At 30.8% G+C, this 18,334-nt stretch overlaps 1 protein-coding gene, 1 long non-coding RNA gene and 1 other non-coding gene across 7 annotated transcripts in view; all 3 read right to left on the bottom strand.

Moving 5' to 3' along the window:
- LOC132905795 (eukaryotic translation initiation factor 4 gamma 3-like) overlaps positions 1 to 18,334 on the bottom strand; it is a 45,345-nt gene that overhangs the window by 2,645 nt on the left and 24,366 nt on the right. For 3 of the 5 annotated variants that reach the window (XM_060957452.1, XM_060957469.1, XM_060957433.1), the window contains exons 2-24: positions 16,353 to 16,711; positions 15,867 to 16,109; positions 15,514 to 15,640; positions 15,250 to 15,450; positions 14,231 to 14,427; positions 12,626 to 13,526; positions 4,965 to 5,773; positions 4,781 to 4,885; positions 4,278 to 4,589; positions 3,986 to 4,207; positions 3,818 to 3,894; positions 3,551 to 3,710; positions 3,205 to 3,469; positions 2,834 to 2,931; positions 2,565 to 2,725; positions 2,313 to 2,365; positions 1,865 to 2,094; positions 1,342 to 1,511; positions 1,043 to 1,122; positions 639 to 865; positions 426 to 563; positions 274 to 349; positions 37 to 186 (exon numbers count right to left, since the gene is read on the bottom strand). In XM_060957452.1, the coding sequence (XP_060813435.1) occupies positions 37 to 186; positions 274 to 349; positions 426 to 563; positions 639 to 865; positions 1,043 to 1,122; positions 1,342 to 1,511; positions 1,865 to 2,094; positions 2,313 to 2,365; positions 2,565 to 2,725; positions 2,834 to 2,931; positions 3,205 to 3,469; positions 3,551 to 3,710; positions 3,818 to 3,894; positions 3,986 to 4,207; positions 4,278 to 4,589; positions 4,781 to 4,885; positions 4,965 to 5,773; positions 12,626 to 13,526; positions 14,231 to 14,427; positions 15,250 to 15,450; positions 15,514 to 15,640; positions 15,867 to 16,109; positions 16,353 to 16,711 (5,361 nt within the window). The remainder of the gene's footprint in view (positions 1 to 36; positions 187 to 273; positions 350 to 425; positions 564 to 638; positions 866 to 1,042; positions 1,123 to 1,341; positions 1,512 to 1,864; positions 2,095 to 2,312; positions 2,366 to 2,564; positions 2,726 to 2,833; positions 2,932 to 3,204; positions 3,470 to 3,550; positions 3,711 to 3,817; positions 3,895 to 3,985; positions 4,208 to 4,277; positions 4,590 to 4,780; positions 4,886 to 4,964; positions 5,774 to 12,625; positions 13,527 to 14,230; positions 14,428 to 15,249; positions 15,451 to 15,513; positions 15,641 to 15,866; positions 16,110 to 16,352; positions 16,712 to 18,334) is intronic. The other 2 variants (XM_060957461.1, XM_060957444.1) reach the window with 1 other exon arrangement.
- On the bottom strand, positions 1,592 to 1,757 carry LOC132916149 (small nucleolar RNA SNORA53). Its single transcript, XR_009660032.1, has one exon. It is a non-coding gene; the product is annotated as a small nucleolar RNA SNORA53 (small nucleolar RNA).
- LOC132905923 (uncharacterized) lies at positions 17,185 to 18,294 on the bottom strand. The gene is made up of 3 exons (XR_009657888.1): positions 17,878 to 18,294; positions 17,733 to 17,803; positions 17,185 to 17,640 (listed from the first exon to the last, which is right to left on the bottom strand). It is a non-coding gene; the product is annotated as an uncharacterized LOC132905923 (long non-coding RNA).

Below are 18,334 nucleotides of genomic sequence, written 5' to 3'. Positions count from 1 at the left end.
TATTACAGAAAACAACATTTTATTCTTGTATGTTACCGTGTGGATATTGTAGATTGTGCAAATGAAGTTGGATTGCATAAAGACACTGCAATTCTAAAGATTCATTCGCATCGACGAATCGGCGAATTAATTGTTGTAAATTAATAAAAGCTTCGCTGTTTAAACACCACCTGCTGTTCACTGGTTCTAATAATAATAATTTAAAAAGCACACAAACAATTATAATCAATAAAAAATGTTAAAAAAGAAATATGATAAAATAACAAAACGTACCCATGGACGTCTCTAAAATGGCAGTCGTTAATACTCGAATGAAAGTTGGTTCTTTGACCCGATTACCTACATGTACCTGTAATGATCAATGAATGAAGTATAACTGTTTAATATTTTGTAAAATAATATACAATTAAATTTAAAATACTTACAATTATCCACCCACAAATTTCATCGAAACTACTTTCTTTCATGAGTCTCCTAAGTTCATCGTGAATCTGTTGCATTGTGGGTTGATTACTAGTTGAGCTTTTGGCACTATTATAATCACCAGTGCAGAACTCTAAGTTCTAAGAACAATAACATTATTCTTAATTCTCGTTATTTAAAAATAACATTTATTAATAATTTTAGCGCCAACTTACGTAATCTTTAATGATTTTGTCAACTTCTTCAAGTTCTGTATCAATTACATTACTCAACTTAAGTCCACTTTGGTCCCATTTATCTGCAACCCACTTATGTCCTTTATCTCGGGATATTTTCGATAGTAATTCCCCAAGGAATTTTCCTACATATCCCCGAGTTCTTAAACTATCAAATATAGGTTTCAACTCGGTTAGGGGGACTATCTCCTCTTCTATTGGATGTGCTGTAAAAAGAAAGAAATATCATAATACTAATTTTCTTTTGGTATAAATAGTATTTTTTGTCATTGATTTCAGTCCTGTTGAGCTAAAATTCCCGCATGGAAACTCTACGGTGAAGAATAATCATCATAAATGACAGTTATCTTTAAACATAAAAAGTGTTAATGTTATTTACTTACATAATATCTCTGCTAGATATAACCAAACTTTAGGTATATCGAGTACGAGATCATCAACTAGTTCCAATATTTCAATGAATCTAAAAAGGTAATTGTGATTAGTTTTACCGAAAAAACATACATTTAGAATTTTTATACTGAAATTTTTTATCAGTATCCTTTTGGCTTTGTATTTATTATTCAACACCTTTTTTCTGCATAAATATTTCATCATTTATACAAAAGATTTAATTAAAAAGTGATCTTAATTAGTGCATCAAATAACACTATAGACATATATACGTACAAAAATAACTTACCCGTTTCTTAGATGTGATATAGGTAAAATTTTTTGAGTAATTAAATGCGACAAAAGATACGATATGCATTCTCTGTCGAGAGGCGACTTTTCAAGAACGAAGTTGATCAATTCACGTATGAATTTTGTTAATGTGTTATCGAAGTTCTGTTGAATAGCCAACGAAACTTTCTGCAAAATAAAAAATTCCAATTACAACAGATATTTAAATAAATTGTATTTTATTACAATGGATTTTTTAAATAAAATAGTGTGTCCACCTACTGATCACTCAAGCAATTATTTATATAAATATAGCATTATAGCTAATTTATAACACTGTTTAAGAAGATCAGAAGGAAGGTATTACATAATTTAGCACACTAATGACTCAAGCATCTCCTAGTAAAAAGCAGAGATGGATCTAAGGAGCGTGCTAATGTTAATAATCACAATATTATCCACTAAGGATTAATACTGTGATATAATAATGTATATAATATTAATATTTACAAACATAGAATATGAATATAGCGAAAACTCACTTCAAGGATAGGATTTTTGAGATAGTCTTTCATTATTTTGTTTAACGTTTTCATAAATTCTTCTTCTGACATCTGAGGTTTATGGGTGATAGAGGTAGATTGTGAGGACGATTTTAACGATGGCGGTGGCATAGAAACGCTTTGACTTTGTGAATTATCTAATAACGAACTGTCTCTACTCGACGACGAACTGCTTAATTGATGACTACCATTGCGTGAACTCCTACCATCTATAATAATGAAAATATAAAATTTTCTTACATTTAAATAATATGAATAAAGTAAATGTGAAATGTATTTTTTAAAATATCAGAATCCTTTTGGCTAACAACATTAAGTTCAACTTTTCAAAAATAAAAAATTTGTCATCATGCGTTTCATAATTTTTTGCTTAAAAAAATCAACAAATTATTTAATTCTTTTATTATCTAACGTATCATAGACATACCATAGGAAGGTTTGTAGTCTCGACCATACTCTCTTGGTCCAGTGGACCTTGATCTAAAAATAAATGAGATTATAATATTAATTATTCGGATTATTCAGTACATCCCATATGCGATTATTAAAAAAATATTCAGGATATTTTTAAAATCATACTTCATATCAGAAACTCTAGCCTAATAATCTGTATTTCATCATACCTATTTTATTAAATATTGAGCAATAAGAAATATAATAAAAAATATTACTCTCTTACCCAGAGAGTTGTGGAGACGTTTTTCGTTTATCTTGATCTAAGTTCGATACATTTTCTAAGCATGCAAATTTATTTGAATTTATTGCCTTTGAGCCACAACTCGAAGGCGTTTTCCACATATACATATTTCTGCTTCCTAGTTGTAAATCATCCATTGGAGGCTAAAATAAAAATGATGAATATTTATTTGTTATTATTCATCTTCACTGTACTTGTGATTATAAGCCTTTTGTAACTATTATTGAAGTTTTAGTAATATAAATGCTTACAGGTTTGTTTTTAAGCTTAGCTGTCTCAACAGAATATGGTTGCCTTGTTCTGACAACAGGTTGACTCCAACCACCATCATCAGTGGGACCCACACCACCTACATTATAATGCATTATTGATTGAATAACATACTATGTATATTTATTTATAAGCGATATAATAATGTAAACAATTAAATAAAAGTTGTCAGAATACACAATACAATCATTCTTATCAGAAACTCTAGTCTGGCAAAAAATGTGTGATTCATCATGCTGCTGCATTATAAAAGCGAGTTCTCCACTTATAAAATATCAATTTATTTATAATTTATATTTATATCTTTGTTATAGTGTTATTAATTCAGATATTACACTGACTAAATACTTACGATTCCTTTTTCTATCACTAGTACGTTCATCTTTTCGAGGTGTACTCAAAGGAGTGTTACTCAATTGGCTATCTAATCTTTCAGAATCTGCTTCTTTCTGGATTTGGTCGATTGTTTTCGGATTACTATCATCTCTCCTTGGAATCCAGCTATTTGCTCTTAAATCTATTACATCTTGCAGCATAAAACGGATTCTGGAACTAATTTTTCCATGTCCCCGTCGTGCAACGATATCTTGCATTTTATTAAAATAATCTTGCATTTCCTAATAAAAAGGGAATAAATTATTATCTTCTTAGTAACGAACTGAATACTTTTTATTAATTATAATAAAAAGCGAAGTTACTTCTGCAGACACTTTTGACTCTAAATCTTTCCCGACTGTTGTTAACAACTTGCACAAACATTCAAGACTATCTTCATCACTCTGAATTAACAGCTCCTTTATGCAACGATGCATGATTTTAGTTGTTAACATTCCTTGTTTATACAATTCACCAATGAATCTGTATAACAAAAAGTAAGAAATGTAGCATAAACAATACAAAATATATCAGCAAAAATTATAATGTTTATTATAACTACATATTTTAGGTTACATTTGTTACTTTACCGTATATTTCCTACTGATTTTATACGTGTTTTTCGTTCTTCATCTTCAAATTGTAACTGCAAATCTTTTTTCTTTTCCTAATTTTAAATGTAAAACAATTTGATGATAATGAAAATATAAAAATGTATAATACAATACAATACAGAAATATTTATTGATTGAACTTACAGGATCAACACATTCTTCTATTTCTTTAAGCTTAGCAGCTCTTGCCACCTCGTTTACTGGATTTCTTTCGAATTCCTTTTGACAACGATTAATAATGAGTTTCTTGAAGGTATATGAGCACTCTTGCTTGTCAGAATTCTTGTCTGAACCTGAGACTTCCATTACAGCAAGTTCTTTGCACATTAATGCATATGCTACAGAAAAGCTTGGTTCATCCACAGCCTAAAAGTTAATAAATTATACATAACTAAGAATTACATAATTATTGCAGACATTCAATAAATAGATTTACCTTCTCGAAGACTAAATTGATGACACCCTGTAGTCGTTCCGGAGTGTCGATGGTTAATGTACGAACCTGATCGACTAAAGTATTAAATTTTTGGGGTGTGAGTTTATTTAGTACACTTCTAACTCTCTTGTAAAGAGCTTCCGATTTAGCTTCTTCTTCACTAAGATTCAAACTTTTCAATCTTGTCGGCCTCCATGCATTTTCAGTTTCTCTCAATTTTACGTCTTCCCTCAAAGATAACGATACATGAATAACATTTGGCTTTGTTGGTTTCGATGATTTGCCTGGATTGCTCTTCCGATTCGGTGGTAGCTAAATAGAGATAAATACATTATATCAACATGTTAACATTCATGATGATCTAATGTACAATAAAATGCAAATATCAGACAAAATATTCTTTATCAAGGAATTTCAATCCACTACTTTTCCCATTTATAATACATCACTTACTAATCATTCCAACTCTACCTTACAACTCTATTTCAACTTTTCCAACTTACCGCTCGGTTATTTGCGTTTAACGGTTTTATGAATCCAGGGAATAAAACATCATGTCTATTGATATTTGTATCTTTAAATAGCCTAAGTTCAACATTATTTCTTGCCTATAAGAATTATCATTTTATATATCATATGTATTTATAATAATAATAGGAAACAGGAATAATCATTTTTATACAATACCTTTGAACTATCTTTCAAAACAACGTCTAAATCTGGTAAATTAGACGGTTTGATTTTGCTATTGGGATCATCCTGTAGTTTCATTAAAAACTCACGATCATAAATCTTTTTACCGCTTTTATTTATAGGGCTCCACTGGTCCTCCTTATATTTGTATTTCAATTGTATTTGATTAGTAACCGATGTGATTTCAGTTTGAACCGGAGCTTCGCTTTCGGTTGTTTTTTCAATAACCGGAGATGTTTGCGGCTTCTCTTCGTTTACCGTTCGAATTGCTGAAACCTTCGAATTCTCTTCGTTCTTTTGTGCTACTATCGCTTGTACGTCAAATTCTTCTTTAACTTTTACATGATCAACAACATCATTAGGAACTGACTTTGATTGCATATTACATGCGTTCGATTTATTACTATCCTCTATCTTAGGGGAAGATTCCTTTATAGTTTCATTTTTACTTGGCAGTTTTTCTATAGCAGGTGTTTGTATGGGAATACTTTCTTTTAGGCTATCTGGTGTCACGGGTGTTTGTTTCTCCGCTCTTTCCTTTGTATGATCGGAAGTAGCTTCCTTCTCTTTTTTGTGATCGTAATTATCTTTTTCCTTATTATCTTTCATAATTTCACGATTTCCTTCCTTATTACTGTCCTTCGGTGTTAAAGGATCTTTGTTGTCTTGTTTTATTTCAGGTTTCGCCGGAGGTACCGTGTTTACGAAAGCATCCATATCTGTACCTTCTTTCTCCGCTCCTTTCCGATTAAGTTCACGGGGTTTGAGCCTGTTTTTACTCTTCTGTTTCTGCATAGCTTTACCTGACAAACAGAAAAACCATATTACATATAATAATTAGATTACTAAAACTTGTCTAAAACTTTATATAATACTAGATTTTAACGAAAAAGTATACATTTATTCGCACGATGCGTGAATCATAAATAGTCATCAAAAGTATTATTACATTGATATCACTACCGAGAGATGCAGCTGTAAAGAAAAGTGAGTATTTCGGCTACAAGCCAAGGATAATTATAGTCTCAGATCACAGTACATTTCGTAGTGTGACATTTCACTTTTTTATTAATGTATACAGAAATTTATGAATGTTAGAAAAAAAATTTATGATTTGCATTAGCACCTCATCTTATCATTACTTCACAAAGAAGTAAGAAAGAGAAAGATGGTTCCTTATTCTCGAAATAATATTGTTAAAAATAAGTGTATTTACTCGTACAAGAACTAAATATATTCGATGATACCACATCCTTTAAGTAAATAATTTAAGAGCAAAGATTTTAATGCAATAAAATCAGTAAATTGCATTATACATGTAATATATTGAAATATAATATATTTTCTAATATAATAACTATATTTTCTAAAATCTACCAATTCTAAAATCAACCTAAATTTGTAAGTTTTTGAGTGATTATAGAAATTAAAAAATAAAAACTGATTAACCCAACTTTTTGAAAATTTCTTAATTTCGAGACTAAAATACACGATTAGTGTTTAATGTTTCGAAAAGCAAACGATTATTCTGGACGAAATTAATCGGCTTGACTTCTATATGGCTCATATATGGAGCATTTCCGTAACATTCGAAATAGAAGTACGAAAATGAAGATGAAAGTAGCGAAGTAGTTTCTTTTAACATGTGTTATCATACACTCACTTCATGTTTTATATTAATATATAATTAAATATGTACCATGGTCTCTGGAGCCCCGACGATTACTTCTTGATCGGGAGCTGCTGCTGACACGAGCGTTACCATTAACTTTGCGGTCACTCATTTTCACGATTATCAATAATCAAAGATATACTGTTATTTACGCATGTTTAAGCCATAATGTGTGCCTGTCCATGCCATATTACAAGCATATTACATATTATTGCAAATCACATTCTTGAAACATAAAACTCTTTGTGCGGCTCGAGTTTCAACAGCTTGTATGCTACTGCTGCACTGAATCAGTATTTATTTATAAATCTGCCAAAAGCTTGCCAAAACTGGGGTAGATGGATCCATGATCACACGCGTAACATCGAGCAACCGTGCACAACGCATTTTAAATTCCTTTTTTACTCTTTTCACAGCGGTAGATAGAGCACAGAAGAAAGTCAAGATTACAGTACAATAGTAACGGAATTCTCTGAATAACAGCAAATAAAAAATACAGGTACAAATGAATTCTCAATGAAAAGATCGATGTATACAGATTTTTCGGTCCGGTTTATACAAAAAACTGTAGTAACACTTCAAAAATTCCTTTGGAAGCTCTTCTTACACGACTTTCACGCATCTATTTTAACCTGAGAACTGGTGCAAACCGACAGGCACGACATAGGATTTCTTAAATTAGTTCTGTTCGCCGGTTGCGCGCCGGAGCAAGCGCATTAGTGACTTTCCTAATACCTAACCTGATATACGAACTGCTTTAGCCGAAATGTATCGAAAGTAGAATTTCTACATCTTCCATTGGAAGATACGTTAATAGTCTCAATGATAAAACTTATATTACGATCAATTTCATATTCGCTATCATTATCCATAATTTTTCATTTCTTTGACTAACCATAAATACAAAAACTCTAATGATGCTGAATGATTGTTGGAGTTAGTGTTATATTATGAAAAATTGCACATTTATCATCGTAAATGAATAAATATAAATTCAGACATAAAACTATGCATGAATTATCTTATTAATATTTCGATAAAGCTTTTAAAATAACTGCTTGACAGAAGAAATTGAATTAGTTAGCTATGCAGTAAAATGATAATCTTTCGGCAGAAATTTTAATGAAATTTTAATTCTTAATACAGGAATAGTTCCGTAACTTGACAAACTTATTCAGTACAACCCAGCATCTTCCTATTTTCCAGCTTTATAATACTAAAGAAACAATTCCGTTTAGAAATAAAATTTTGCTATGTATGTATAGAGAATTATGTGTTTATATGTGCAACAAAGAAAAACAAAATCAAATAAGATACCTGAATAATAAAAGAAAGCAAAATAAAGACAATATTTTATTATTTTGGAGTAACGATTTAAAATTATTCCTATGTACAATTCTTTAGCAACAACTTTTTAAAAAAGTATTTTACTATGAGATAGCAGTTAATTTGATGCATGAAAGTAGCTTGAGTAAGATTTTATAAAAGCAGGTCGAGGTAACAATATCTAAAAAGAATGTTGAATGATCGTTAAAGGTATACACTAAGTTTATTTCATTTTATTATTCATCAAATTTACCGAATAGGATATTAGAACAATGTACATAGTTTATATTAGTTCAGAAACATAACAAAATTATAGGTAATACCGAATATGAAATTGACCATAACATATGCTTCACTATCCATCTGGGCGGAAATTGGAAATGTCAATTGGAATTAAAAATTTGAGACGATATTTCAAAAACGACACTTTCACGATTTCATTTGTATAATTTTTAAGAATCAGAATTATAATAAAAAATTATGCAATTTATTATTACTATAGCAGGTAAATAGCAACTTTTATATTGATAGAATTAAGAAAATTTTCCAATTTATTGTATATCGTTATTCAATTTGTTCACAAAATTAGCATAGCATCATTAATTTATTGAATTTTATCGTATGGGAAATATATACAATTCATACGACCAATTTTTCTAACCAGTGGGAACCTTTCACCGGATTGGTGAACGCTCAAGGTTGCCACTGACGCCGAAAGTCTTAAGATATTTTTTGCACACGCATGACGCGTGCTCTTGTGAAACGGTATTAAGAGACCTTCAAACCATGCATGTAGCTCGCCATACATGCGTGGCCGTGACCTCATGCGACTTAATGACCGAACAGTAATACAATTTTCACTATCATATACCCAAAAATGGTGCTACTTCACTTCGACACATGAAATAAACAATTTTTTATGAAGTGAAATGAGGAATAAAAGTATCAATGAAAGAGAAATAATCTTATACTGAGTTAGTATTTCATGTTTAATTCCACGCTATAATATTAATCTAGATATCTAGTAAAAATAGAGTCATCCATAAATGAAGTAGTGAAGACATACTCAATAATTTCCCCCGTAGTTATGTCTATTTCTAAATAATCAAATGTGTATTTTTCTTTCTCTGCTACTGGCTCTAACCAATATTAGACTTTTTTCAATTTTGCTTACGAAATAATATCAATGAACAAATATCTTTAAAAATTAATCAAACTTTTTCTGCTCATGCGGTATGAAAAATACTTAAGAGGTTACTTTAGAATAATTTACTTTACGTTATTCTTATTAAACATAATGAAATTATTCACATGCGGTAAAAAAATATCTGAACAGAAAGAAAATGAACAAATTTAAAAATTTAATGATTTCAGTTATCATACATTGAAACTGATGATCAAATATGGAGTAGTTCTCTTTTGTAACGGCTCACAAAATGGCTACGCAAGCTGATACGTAGAAACATAAAACTACTGTTAATAATACTGTGTAAAAAATACTTCTATTCTGTAAAATAAGCATTATATATTAACCAATTTTTAATATATGCAAGCCTATAAATTTAAATAACGGATAAAAGGCAAAATACTTGAATATTAAATCATTTCAGAAACACGTGTTTAAAGCGTAATGGACGAAATTTAACTATAGATTTCAAATTAGAGATTTTCATAGAACTTCAATTTCCTCTTATAATAAATGTGCTTTTTAACCTTTAACCTTACTAAATAATAATGATTTTAAATCTCTTAAAATATGATATTCACTATGTGTTCCGTGAGGTCAAAAGCAGCCATATTTGAACACAATTGATGCTTCGAAATATATTTTCCACGATTTAAGATTTACTTTCTTTTTAAAGAATAAATATACAACTTGGGAGAAAACTACAAAAAACCTTAAACCAATTACAAATATGTAAGTATAAAAAAGTATTAGATGTTATAATGGAGCTCACATTTGAGAAAGTTTGTGAATACAAGATGTCGGAACCACGTTGCGAAAAGCAGGTATTATATTGCAACCATATCTATTAACTTGATAAACTGTTCTAAGGCCAAACCAAAATAATTTATACATACATTTTTTATCAAGTTATTCCTCTGCCGTGGTCGTTGCATCCGCTTGATCACTTTGTCACAGTAACAATAATTTAAAATAAAAAAGTAAAAAAAGAATGCAATAAGACCTGTATCCTTTAAAGCCAGTACACATAAGGACTTTCAGATTGAAACGCGTAGATTTTTATAAGGAAAAGAAAAACGATGCGTGTAAAGGGCGCTCGTTACAATTAAATAAAGGATTATGTGTATAAATTCTACAGAATATCGCAAGATAAAAAAGAAACCTTATATAGGAACGGAATATAGTAAAGACGCAAATACATTAAGCGTATTCGTTACGTTATGAAGTATGCAAGCTCAAAGATGAGTAACCTTTTAAGTAGTATGAATGTAAATGTAGAATTATGTATAACTACGAATATACAATTGTTGATTAAAAAATAATAATTATAAAAGGAAAAGGGAAATGGGAAAAACGGAGTAAAAAATACAGCTGGCTAGCACAGCACGTGCTGGCTACTGGAGGAACCTCCGTTGTTCGACGAGGAAACAAGTCGGGAACCTCCCTCCAGCAGCACAATCGCCGATGTTCGTGTACCTTCGGTACATTTCGCGCCTTTTCGTCGTATGATGTCACAGTTTGGTTCAAGCTCCCTTCGGAGTTTTATATATACCTTGCATTTCAATCATTGAAAAAAGATCCGTTCACATTAGAAACATGTATTCCAATAAATTACATGATGTATGCTACACTTTGTTCATAATATTCTCAAATTTTTAAAAATTACCAGGAATAATCAAATTTGTAACTTGTATAATGCAATTTTGTTGAAACGATTGAATTTAATTTAGTGTGATTAAGAAAACAAATTTTAATCTCATGGACAATGTATGTATTGTCACTATAATCCTTTCATTCCATGTATTTAAGAAGTATTTTCCCCCAAGAAATAAGAATTCATGTAATAAAATTAAGGTTTGACAAGTACACGGAAAACTATTTTGCTCGATTTTTCTCCATACAAATAACGAAAACTTGACCTTCTTTTTGTTCCCATTTTTAAAAAATATCTATAATAGAAGTAATTTGGCATCCCTGTACTTTTATTCCACTTTGCAATATAAATTAATGTTTTATAATAGAACTACTTTAAAAATTAACAGTTTGCACTTAGATCATTATTATGATCTAAATATTTTTGTTTTTAAGAAATTTTTGTCTTACAGCACTATTCGATCGTTTCAATTATGAATCTGAGATGTATGCTTTAAATAATGTGTCTTCACTTGCTTGAATGTTCGAATATCTTTCAACTTCAATAATGTTATTACTTAAATGTGCCATATTAAATTTCATGAAAAGTATCACCTTGCATAATCTATTTTGAGAAACGTTTAATGCATCGTTTAATGCAAACTTTTTTGTATACGTGTAAAAATAATCTATGTATATTGAATGCTTTAATGTATATTGAAATGAATACGAAATTAATGTATCATTTAAAATAAAATTTGCGTCACAATTGCGAAGTTTAAGTTGGATGCAAGCAGAAGGAATTTTAAAACTTTTAGGTTAGAATCAAAGTAAATCGTATTGTATCATCACAGTAACATCCAACAACCCTTCTTTTTAACAATATTTTTAAATAACATAACCACACGACATTTCATTAATAGGTGCTTTACATTTTGTAAAAAAGAATGAAAAGTTTCAAAATATTCAAATCTATTTCCACATGTGTAACTGAAGAAATACGTTTCTTTCACACATATGATACATATGTCCTTAAGTATGCTTATTTGAAAATATCTCCGCGGGTAAGCACACTATATACCATGATTTAACATTAACATTAACCGAATTACTAGTTCATAACAATTAACATGTAAACTTATGGACAATAATGATTATTGGAGCTATCACAGAAGCAAAGTTCAAATTACAGTCATATGAGAAAAAAGGAGGAAAACTATGTAGATATATCGGAAGTCTTAATCTAGAACTCTAATTTGTATATGTATATGAAAATATTGTATTCTCAAGAAAAATCATTATTGCAATATATGAGTGTAGGATACATACAAAATGATTAACAATCACGAACACAACTATCAATAATATTGTAAATCAAATAAGAAGTATCTATACAAAAACATAAATCAACTATTTGTGAGAGAAATATAAAATAAGCAATAATGTATGTGTTCATATACTACAAATATTTTGAATAAAAAAGAGAAAAATAAAGAAATATTTTTCGTAAAATATTAGTTAATATACTTCATATAAATTTAAAAATAGCTATATAAAATCATAAAAAATTTACGTTTTTTAAACTTTTTATTCTACAGAGATAAAACATATTATCTGCATTTTGTTAATTTAAATGCCTTTTTTATATAATATTACTCAAATATCAACCAAAAAATTTAAATATAATAACAAATATAATATAATATCCCTTACTACGAACATTATTATTGCAATATCATATATTACTCTAACTATATTATCATGAATTATGTATTATGAAAGCAAACAGAAAAATAACCGATAAAACAAATGAAAACTTAGAAGTTTGCAAAAACTTACCATCAGATGATTTTTGTTGTTGAACTTCAGTTCGAACAGGATCGGATTCCAGTTTATCACCAGACGCATCTCCATTGGTTTTCAAATGATGATCTGTTTGATTATGAGCAGGTGTAGGAGTAGTACCTCTAGAACTAAGACTCTTTTCCCTCGTCTTTTTATCTTTTTGTTCTTTGGCACTCGAAGGCAACTCAGTTGCAGCAGCAGCAGAAATAGTAGCAGTAGCAGTAGATTGATTGTGGGTGTGAGTCTGAGATTTTCTTCTAGGCGGTGAACTCGATGAATTTTTATTGGATAAATTTGGGAACGGTTCTCTGGCAGGAACAGGGTTAGCACTTGGGGCAGTGGTGGACGGTTTAGGGACCTCCGGAACGTTCGTACTTGGTATAGTCACAGTGGAAACTGATGTCTGTGTTATAATAGATGTGGCACTCGTACTCTTCACTTCAACTTCAGTTACAATCATTGCGGGTAACTGCGCAGAAATATCATCCTTGTTTACGTTACGCGATATAGCTAATGGTGGTTCCTCGATGACTCCACTTTTTGAATCGCTTCGAGGTTGGAATTCCTTCACAGGAATTTGTAATGGTTTCGACTCTGTTTTCATTGCACAAGAGTCTATTAGAGACACGTTACTAGTGGTACCTAACGATTGACTACATAACGCGGTTACATTAGGTACATTTTGTGTTGGTGAACTGCTACTACACTGATTATTCACGTCATTAGTAGAATTTGTTTGGGTATTAGATAAACTTTGTATTACATTTTGAGTTGTAGATGTGTTTGGTACACAAGTCGGTACCGTCGAGTCGGAATTGGACTCTTCGGTCGCGACTTTCACAAGTGTTTTTGCAACCCGGGCTGCAAAGTCGGCTTGCACTTCGACGTCATTATTCTGTAACAATCACCAATTCTGCGTGATAGACAATGATACATAGCAATCGGATAAAGATTATGTTTGACAACTAAAAACTGGCTCCAAACTTAAATCATAGGACGAGAAATAAAACCAAATGTACTAAACGAAATAAAAGAAACATTCGATATATTTTATACCTCTGTAACCCCTCAGCCATGGTTTGCAAACTATAAGCAGAATTACAAAAAACTGTATGTAAATAACGTATCTACATAATAATATACCTAATCCAGATAAAAATTAATTCTATTCTTATAAGAGTTAACTGCAATTGAGCTAAGTGGCTTCATCAATTCATTCAAATTTTGTATATCGACGTAAATTTAGTACTACTAAAATTCTATCATACATGCAAAATTTAGTAGTAGGAGTAACATAGAAATAGTAATAAAAATTTTCATACAATATTCTAGTCGTCCGAAATAAGAATATCTTAAAAATACTTCAATGATCATGGCTTTTGGGTACAGATATTAATAATGTAAACAACTGACTATAAGATTACAATAAAACATCACATTCATTCTAGGAGTTGTTATTATAAAAATAATATTGGTATAAATATAAAAATTAGAACGCCAGCATTTGCGTTTTATTTACATTTAATCTGATTTTTCTTCTTTTAAATACAAAGCTCTTATAGTCAATTGTTAGTGTATTAATATAATAATATTACTCACTTGTGGCTGAGGTGTTTCACGATTGCTGGATTCACCGCTTTGAATAGTTTCATTATCTTTGTAAATTTCGTGACTGATATTTTTACCAGTTGTTGGATCTACAATATCAGTAATAGCATTTTGTCCTCTTGGTTTCCGAGATTTTGTCGTACTATTTGACGCACTTGTTGCACCACCATTATGACCTGAGTACATATCTTTAAATAACAAAATACATGATTTACAATATATACAAAGACCTAATTGATTAATCAATTAATGTTGAATTATTCAAATGGTAATATTTGTTATTAGCATCTTCAGTTTTAGTTCAGTTTTTATATATAATACAAGCTTGTGTGAGCTTGTGAAATCTACCTGAATCTCTACCTGAATTTCTACCTGAATTCCTACCTGAATCTCTACCCGAATCTCTACCTGAATTTATCAGAAAATCTCTAAACTTAACAGTTTCAAGTTGCGATTTGAATCCCTGAGTCATAAACAAAATTTCCTGCACTTTTACTACCTTTCTTTCATATATTTTCCATGAAATATGATGCATTTACCCTTCATAGAGATTTATGAACCATAAATATTCTATATAATCGCGGTAAGTGTTTGGGGAAGTTTAGTTCTTAAGTAAAATAAAATAAAATAGTGATTTTTGTTGGAATTGGGGTCTTCCAAATTTGAGATACAATATTTATTTGCAAATGTTGAATTGTCATAATTTTTATAACATTTAAAAATCCTTGCATATATATATGTATTTGTCTATATATACACGATATTCAATTTCATTTAAAACATTGAAACTATTTGTTAACATATTGTAATGATAGCTAACAAGGAATTTATGTATGTATTATATTTATATAATTTTGATTCTATACATTTTACCAAATACTACTTATTTTATTACATTATATCGTTTTCTCCCCAAAAAATCTACTTCTTGGAAATTACCATTAACACAACCTAACAATCTAGACAATACAATTTATATTGAAATATGTTATGTTCATTTTGCAACTTACCAGTCTGAGAAAGAGATATACCCATGGGGGGTAAAGGCTGAGCCTGTTGCGTAGGTTGCTGCAGTGTACCTTGTGGTACGACTGGGGCTCCTTGGGCACCGGCCAGCGGGCCTGCAACATGTTGAGCCCCACCAGTGACTGCACTTGCACCTGCTCTACTTAAACTTAACGGTGTATTTGGTTGGCCTGTAGGCCAGTAATCTATAAAGGAACATATAATTTGATTAATTTTATCTTCAATCTTTACAGTTTTGCGTTACTTACAAGGTTGGGGAGTAGGTGCAGGTGCACCATATCCAAACATACTCTGTGTTAGAATGGCATTATGTTGAAATGGTTGGAAATAAGATTGATTTTGATGTGTTGGATGCCTTTGGGGTGGAGCACCAAACTAAAATTATAAAATATTTATTACATTTATAGTCATTATCAATAGAAATGATGAATATGATAATATTTTACAAGCAAGTAATGATATATTTGGAAGAAAAGAGAATAAACTTTAATTGCAAAATAACACTTAAATACAATAACTTTTGTTAGAAATTATTCTTTTGATGACACAAATGAAATGAATAATGCATGACGATAAATATATAAAATCAACAGTACTTAACTACTACCTGAAGGGGCATTTGATTGTTCATTGTGTATAAGGATTGCTGATGTGGGATCTGATGAGGGACTTGGTATATTGCTCCAGTTTGAACTGGCAAACCACTTGTATGATAAATTGCAGTTGGTTGTCCTCCACTTCCTCCAACTCCCGACATTCCAACTACTTGTGCACTAGTACCCCCTTGGCCACCTCTATGACTAATACCCCTTGGTTGTTGGGGCCGGGGTCCTTGATAATATCCCTGAAATTGATAATGCAATTAATAAGTAAAATTTATAAATTGATGTGCATTTATACATAGAATTAATATCAAATTGATAGCTTACAATATATATTATAAAAACACAAATAAAATTTACAATATATTTTAAATATTTCTAATACTTTTTATAAACATTAATATGTAATATACAAATTCATATAGCTAATACACGATAATGAAAGTTCTTATAAACAACATTTTTTCTTAACAATTTCCTCTTACTTGGGATGTTGGCCTTGTTTGCGTTGGCCCATATACTTGTGATAGAGGTTGTGGTTGAGGTTGTAAATGGGCCTGTTTTCCCATTTCCTGCGGTGATGGAGTATGTACGGGAGGTGTCGTAGTTGGAGCCGGACCTTGCGGCGGTTGTGATTGTACCCCAGGTGCAGGGGTTTGTGGTGGTGCTTGCCCTCCAGCAGGGCCTCCTGGTGGAATACCTGCTGCTGATTGTCCAATGGACTGTAAGCCACCAAGTGGTGGAGGTCCTCTGCCCCCAGGTACTCCTACACTACCCCCACCCCCACCCACCTGGCCCCCTGGTTGGGTGCCGTAATTTTGACCAGACACATGAAATTCTGATCCTGAAATTCAAAATAAAAAAGATATTAGACATTATGCTTGAAATATCTGAAACATTTAAATGTAAATAATCGAATTTTACAGATAAATAATATAAATGAATATTAAATTTATCTTTAACAAGGTTATTGCTATTATTATAGTTCGTATTTTCATATGTACATCTAGAAATGTTTAAATGCTTCATGCATTTTCATATTTATGTTGTTATACTAATTGCTTTAAGGGGAAACAAAATTTAACTGTTACCATATGTGTAAAAAACAAACTTAATTTCCTTTAAATAAAAATCAAGATTTATGTTTGTGGCTCTTTTACAACGATCATAAATAGATAATTTAACACATATCCGTCAAATATTTTATATTGTACTGTAAAATTAAAGCATTTATTTATATAATGTGAAACATATTTCTGAGAAACTATCTAGGTATATAAAACATATTAATTTCTTGTTAATGAGAATCTATTTCGACAATATTACTGACTTTACAAAAACTTTCATATATGAAATGCAATGGGTTCCTCCTTACATGCATCATTATTATACAGGATTATTATGCATAATTAATATACGGGAACAAAAAATAATTTATTTTTCTACCTAAATTATAGTCGAGCATTGTTTTCCATGTGCATGGGGTCATACAATGACTTGTAAAAAAGTGATATCGCTAATTGCTATAATGTAACAGGAACTTCATTATTATCGTTTTATCATTTAGCTATTAAATATATATCTGGTTTTGTAATATAAACAAGAAACAAGAAAAGAAAAGAAAATAGATAATTATACACTCAAGTTTGCATATGCACGGTATTATCCTACCATAATATGTTCGCCATTCTGTCGTTAAATGAATTACTCGTGAAAGCGATTATGCGTGGAATTGCATGACATCGCTTGACATGTCGTCGTTGTCGTCATCGTCTAAGAGATACAGTATGATTGATTATGCATATGTATTATCAAAACATCGAATGGATTACAATTATTATTCCTAAAAGACTCTATGTACTTACAATAAGTATTACGCATAAGGTACATGCATTTTCACAAAAACATGAAAAAACTTTATCACCACATGCTACGACTTTATGACGAGAAAATACGTTAAGGACATAGAGAGATAAATGAAGGAAAAAATATGGATATTTGAGCGCTCACCGTTGAAAATCGAAACAAAGCTGGTTATCGTGTTTTGTCACGGAAATACTATGTTTATTCGTACAAGCGAATTTTTTATAATGAAAGAACAATGAAGTGACAACAAGGCTGAAACGTGAGCAAAGAAACCGAGAAGACGGCCTCGCGAACGGCCATCTTTGCACATGTGGACAGGGCTCGAAGCAGTGCTGCTATCTGTAGTCCCGTAAGTACATTGATTGCTACGAAAGGGGGGCGAGGCCGAACTCCATCACCAGGATCGTACTAACTACCGCACCGTGAAAACACACAAATTAAATGTATCCATAATATAATAGCAAAGAAATTCAGAACTTCATGTCGTACATATTGAACTCATTTGTAGCGAAAAAAACTCATTTCTAATATATCGACCATATTTTAATAAAGTAAGTTCATTAATTTATTGTCCTCTAATAGAATGAAAAGAGAGCTGTAT

This window comes from Bombus pascuorum, chromosome 1 (assembly GCF_905332965.1).
Source record: "Bombus pascuorum chromosome 1, iyBomPasc1.1, whole genome shotgun sequence".
Classification (NCBI taxonomy): domain Eukaryota; kingdom Metazoa; phylum Arthropoda; class Insecta; order Hymenoptera; family Apidae; genus Bombus; species Bombus pascuorum.
The sequence above is the reverse complement of the archived record's forward strand: the minus strand, read 5'-3'. Positions and strand labels throughout refer to the sequence as shown.